The 6,000-nt window shown below is 39.9% G+C and overlaps 1 protein-coding gene across 4 annotated transcripts in view; it reads left to right on the forward strand.

Annotated features, from left to right (window-relative positions):
• The window catches only part of HACL1 (2-hydroxyacyl-CoA lyase 1), a 33,583-nt gene extending 28,026 nt beyond the window's left edge, over positions 1-5,557 (forward strand). For all 4 annotated transcript variants that reach the window (XM_048838500.2, XM_048838501.2, XM_048838502.2 and 1 more), the window contains 5 exons: positions 766-920; positions 2,489-2,647; positions 3,730-3,837; positions 4,179-4,365; positions 4,749-5,557. In XM_048838500.2, the coding sequence (XP_048694457.2) occupies positions 766-920; positions 2,489-2,647; positions 3,730-3,837; positions 4,179-4,365; positions 4,749-4,781 (642 nt within the window). In that variant the 3' untranslated portion in view covers positions 4,782-5,557. The remainder of the gene's footprint in view (positions 1-765; positions 921-2,488; positions 2,648-3,729; positions 3,838-4,178; positions 4,366-4,748) is intronic.
• Positions 5,558-6,000: the final 443 nt, after the last annotated feature.

The following is a 6,000-nucleotide window of genomic DNA, read 5'->3' on the forward strand; positions in this document are numbered from 1 at the left end:
CAGAAGGAAGCCCTTGTGTAGAAGATGATATGGTAACAGAATTGATTTTCAAGTGATGTGGTGTTACTCTTAGCATATGACAGCTCAGTTTTGCTCAGGTAGATCCTTTATTTTTATTTTATTTTATGGATTTATATGTGCCAGTTATTGTGACACATTAAGGCCCCTTTCTTACAAATACTTACGGATGTGCTTAAATTTCTGCATATGAATTGGACTGTTCAGGCCTGGAAAGTTAAGCCCATATGTGTCAGCAGGATTGGAGCCTAAATTAGACTCCTCTCAGTGACAGCACAAACAGGGGCTGTTCCTGAACCATCCCAACACACAAATGACACAGCTCACCTGCGATTAGAAATAGTCGAACATTTTTACTCCATTTGAACAGCAGCTAGCACAATGGGGTTCTGGCCCATGAGTGGGTGCATGGCAATACAGATAATAAATAGTAATAAAAATGGTGAGCTGAGGTGCCTTGCTTGTTGCTCTGAATGTCAATAAACTGTTGACGATGGCACACCACCAGAGGGAGCAGGTTGCACACCTGAGGGAATCTCTGCTGAAAATGGCCTCTCTTCAGAATTACAAAGGCACTGTCAGCAAAAGTGACTGATGATCTCAGCCATTGGGAGGAAGTCTAGTTCTGCAACCCTTTCTCAGGAGAATAGTCCCTGACTTCAGTGGTAATATTCACGCATGGCATTGCACATTGCCCTTATGCTAAGCAGTACGTATAGAAATGATTTATAGTCTCTTTTTTTAAAGGCATTGGCATTACAAAAATCCCTGCCTATGAATTATTATACAGTATTCCATCATGTCAGAGAACTGTTACCCAGGGACTGCATTCTGGTTAGTGAGGGAGCTAATACTATGGACATTGGACGTACTATGCTTCCAAACTATCATCCTCGCCACAGGTAAAGTATTTGCTCTGTTGCCATGATGCAACAATTATGTGCATATGTTTGTTTCCATGTAGTTGGGTTATAAATTACTGGCTCCGTGTCTTTTTTTAAATAAAAAAGTTATTTAAGTAAAGTAAATGTATAATGTGTCTTTGGGGTGGGTTTGTTCTTGTTAAGGCAACTTACCTTTATCCCTTTTGGTCATACCCTGTCATTGATTTTTATACCGAATACACGTTGATTTGTGTGGGACTTCAGCAAATAGTACAATGGTAATAAATGGCCATATTTCAAACGGGTGAAAGTTATTTAGCAGAGATCTCAGTTCTTTTTGGGATGGAAGTATATTATTGAGTCCCATACTTGGTATGTGAATCTGTACCTAAAAATGTTAGGACTTACTTAAATTTTTTAAAATAAATAGGCTAGGGTCCTATCCTGCAAGCAGATTCACACACACAAAGTTGCTGTAATGCAGAATCCCCTTAAAATCAATGGGAGCCACACGTGTTCCGCATCTTTGGAAAAAGGCCATATATTGGGCCTCTACATAGGAGTTCAGGTGCCTAAATGTAGACATACAAATTCTGACGTTCTGATTTGTGACTCTTAAAGCCAGCTATTACAGAATGACTGTAAATTAGAGCTAGTCTGTATTTATTAGATTGTGTGAGAGAAAACTGGACAATCTTTGCTGAGGTGACCCTTCAGATCTGATTGTGGAGTCTAGAACCTCCTTTTGAAAACAGCATGATAGGTAACAAATGAACCTCACAACATATTTGAGATGAAATAAAGTTAATTTAAAATTAACTGTGGAATATATTTATTTTTAAAAGGCTGGCACGGTGATTCTGATGCTTTTTTCTTTGCACATAGCCTTGTGCACATAAGAGGGCGAATCTGAAAAGTTAAGCCTATAATTGTGCTTTTTTTTAAAATGTATTTTGCATTTGCCTGGTTGAAATGGTCTTATTTAATTACAGCTTGCAATTTGATTTCAAAAAGTTGAACCTGAAGACTGGAATTTGAATAGCATTATTTGCCTGAAATTTTTCAGGCTTCTAGTTGGATTTCCAGGGAGTTAAATGGAGAAAAGATTTCATGTACCCTCTTAATTTGACCTTTGGGATGCAACACTCAATAGAATAACTATTTTACTACCACTTGAAACATCTGAGCACATATTAATTAGATGTCTTGAAATACCAGTAAAATTCAGACTGAAGGCAATCAGGAATATAGTACATTGTAATTGGTAGTATGTAAGCATCTCTTATTCCAGTCAACTAATTTTTTAAAAGTTCCATTATATGTGTGTTCATTAGAGTATTATGAAATCTTGATCAGATTCTTATATGAGAACCACGCCTATTTAGACACATGTTGTGCAATATAGCAATACAAGTGTCAAATGCCTTTTTATTATCCAGATATTGTTTTATAAGTAGTTGGGTTATATCAAAATTACTACAAACCAAGAACAAACTGTCATGGACAAGTTGAGAGCTGTTTGCCTGGCTGTACAGGAAAAATAATGCAGTGAAGAAAGAGGCAATAATTCTACTTTCTATCTGTAGACTTGATGCTGGTACATTTGGAGCAATGGGAGTTGGGCTAGGATTTGCTATAGCAGCTGCAATGGTGGCTAAAGATCAGACACCTGAACGGCGAGTGATCTGTGTAGAAGGAGACAGTGCTTTTGGATTTTCTGGCATGGAAGTGGAAACTATTTGCAGGTAAAAAACAGTTTTTGATCAAGTAAACCATCTTAATTTATTATCCCTGTCTAACTGACAGACTATCCAGATCAGGGAAACTGGCTGTACACAAAGTGCAGTTAAATGCACAAAGAAAACAAACTGAAAAAATATAGAAAAATATTTTGTCTTACTAATATTAGGTGCTACTTGTTGTGACAAATGGGGGAATTTTTCTAATATGTTTATAAACTATGTGTCTGACTCTGTGTCTATCCCTTTGGCATTGCTTCCTCTTGTGGAGGGAAAGGGAGATAACTTATTTTCTCCCTGGGACATGGGAGATCAGCCTAGGTATTTGAGAAGTATAGCCACTAGGATTGTCTGGGCTGGGATCAACACATTTGAATGGAAGCCTTAATGACTGAACGTTAACTCTTTAGAGCAAGTTATTTCCCAGCACCACCACCATCTCTCTGCAGGGAAGCAGGGCAAAAGCCCTAGCAGGAAAGCAAAGGGAGAGGAGGTAGACGGACAGTGGGGCACGCGAAGATGGAGCTGAGAGAAGGAGGGCATGGCAAAGCCATGGCTTCCACCAATATGAACTCTGTACTAAGCCTACCATTATCATGCGAACTTAAAGATTTACAGATTCTAGATTCCAGGTGATAATAAAGATCCCCTTGTTATCCAAAGGCTGCCTGGTGTAGGCTGCAGATACTTAATGAAAAGCATTGCGCCCCGAATGGGAGTGAGGTGACTAAGTCTCTCTCAGACGTGTGGTTCATCTGGACTCACCACAGAGAGCCATGGAGAGAGAAGGGGGGGGCGAGGATTGTTGGAGCCCAAAGGGCTAGTTTGCGAGTCATGGTGGCCACAGGCCTACCCCTGTGGATCACTCTGGGTCCAACATGCTAAAGGGGTCATTCCCAGGAGTCTGGTTAGAGGCCAGAGCATAGACCAGACCCTGTGAATCTATGACACTTTTAACAATAGTAGGTATAAGAACTTTCATTCAGAAATGATTCTTTTTGGTAGAGTGTCCCTTTAGCGCTTCACAGAAAGATGCAATTCTTTAGAATTTCTCCCATGATCATTCTTTTATTTATGAATGGTTGCAGGTATAACTTGTCAGTTGTAATTATCGTAGTAAACAACAATGGGATATACCATGGTTTGGATGCAGATACCTGGAAGGAGATGTTAAAGTCTAGAGAACCAACTGTGTGGTGAGTACCTCTAACCTATGTGCTTTTAATTAACTGAGAAGCAACCAAGAGGGTCTTTTTATCCGTGGCTAGTATTTTCTGTTCTAGTCTAAAAGCTGAAGTGAAAAGCTTTGCGGTGTCAGATCAGTAACTAATTGGCAACAAGTCTACCTTTACACAATCACCATGCCCAGTTACACACAACTAAGTTCATAGGAACTGAATTACGTGTCCCACAAGCATAGGAGAAACTTAGAGAGCCAGCATAATGACCATTTAAAAGTACTAAAATTGGCATAATCCTAGTTGGTCATTCTTGCAATTTTAACTCTATGTACCATAAACCTCTTTGCTTCTTTCAGTGCACCACCTGTTTGTCTCCTGCCAAATTCTCACTATGAGCAGATTATTTCTGCATTTGGGGGTAAAGGATACTTTGTAAAAACACCAGAGGAACTTCAAAATGCCCTGAAAGCAAGCCTGGCAGAGAAGCAAGTGCCTTCCCTTATCAATGTAATGATCAACCCACAATCTGACAGAAAACAGCAGGTACGTGTTTTCATTTTTCTCAGGCTCTGATGGACAGATCCCCTGTATCCTCCTGAACCTCTGTTGAGACATGGGGAGAGATTGCTGGTCAGCAGCGAGGCTCTATGGAGATGCAGGGATCCCCACATGCTCAGCTCTTTGTCATATCAGGGCCTTTGACTTCACCATTTTCCTAATTGTCCTTATTTATTGACAATTTTGTTATGAATGTTGTCACAGTATCAAAAATCCTTTCTCTGTGCTCCTACCAAAGAAATTGAGAATAAAATGATATTTTCATAAGCAGTGTTACACAATTCCACAAGGGCAGGATTGTATGTTAGTAAATACATGTTTGCATTCTACTCCACCTATCTGTTTTGTTTCTGTTTTTTTGTTTCCAGGATTTTCACTGGCTGACTCGTTCTAATATGTAACAGGAGATACAGAGCGCAATAATCCTAGCCAATACATCTGCTTCAGCCAAACTAAATCATTTTCCAGGAGTAAAACTGCTAAAGCTATATTTTATAATTATTTACATAAGTGTGTGAAATCCTAGTTTTGTTTCACTTCTTTTTTTTAAAAAAAATAATCATAATATGCACAAGAGACACCTAAATGTACATCAGTGTCCACTCAACGGAAATCTTCCTTTTATGGCTATGAACCAGATCATATAGAAACACTTGAATAATAAAATCATTTTTTTCTTTTTACTACAAATGTAACAGATCAGACTTGTCAATTAAATCCATAGTCCTTGGGGGGCCTAGGAGGGGAAAGGGAATTTGTTTATGGAAAAATCTTTGCAATCATAGTCTTTCTGTCCTTTGTTTTTTGGGTAGGTTTTTTTTCCCCCTCTTGACCAACATGCTGCTTACTAGAGAGCTTGTTTTATAGAGCCCAAATCTGAGTCCCTTACTTGTGGTTGGATCCTCTGCTAGAGGTGCTAAATATCTTTGCTTTCCATTCCCACAGTCCATTGGGGTTGACAGTCCTCAGCACCTTTCAGGGTTGGTGCTCAGCCTCTACTCCAGCAAAATATCCACTAATTTCAATGGGAGTCTTGTCAGAAAAGGACTAAGCCCTTAATTTCTTGCACTGTATTTTTCTGTACAGAGATGCAGGCTTTGGATTGACAATTTTGTATCCTAGAATCACTTCAGAAACTTCGAAAGTGTTTATTAAAAAATGCCAGATTTCACTGCAATACTGAATTTATTTGTTTGGATTAATTTCTACAGCCTGCTAACTGGAACCTGCTGTACTTGCAGAAAAGAAAATCTTAAATTACTGCCTTATCCACTTGTTCCCACACATACCTATCACGCAGAAATCAGTAGTGCACAAGAATTCAGAAATAAACATTCCAGGATCAAGAGATTGCAAAGTGTTCAAAGTTGGGACCAGCTGAGGGGACCGGTGAACTTGGGGTTGGCTATGGGTGTCACCTGGGTTAAAACTGGACCAGTGCCAGCCAGCTGAAGGGATGCACAGGCTATGGCTGGGGTTAGGGTTGAGCCCAGCTGAGGGGGGCCTCTGGGCTAGAGATGGGGCCAGCGCCAGCTGGCTGAGGGTTGCCCCCTGATTAGGGTTGTGGTTATGTTTGTGGCCAGCTGAGAATGCCCAAAACTAATGTCAGGGTTGGGGCTG

The sequence above is a fragment of the Caretta caretta genome, chromosome 2, assembly GCF_965140235.1.
Source record: "Caretta caretta isolate rCarCar2 chromosome 2, rCarCar1.hap1, whole genome shotgun sequence".
NCBI lineage: Eukaryota > Metazoa > Chordata > Testudines > Cheloniidae > Caretta > Caretta caretta.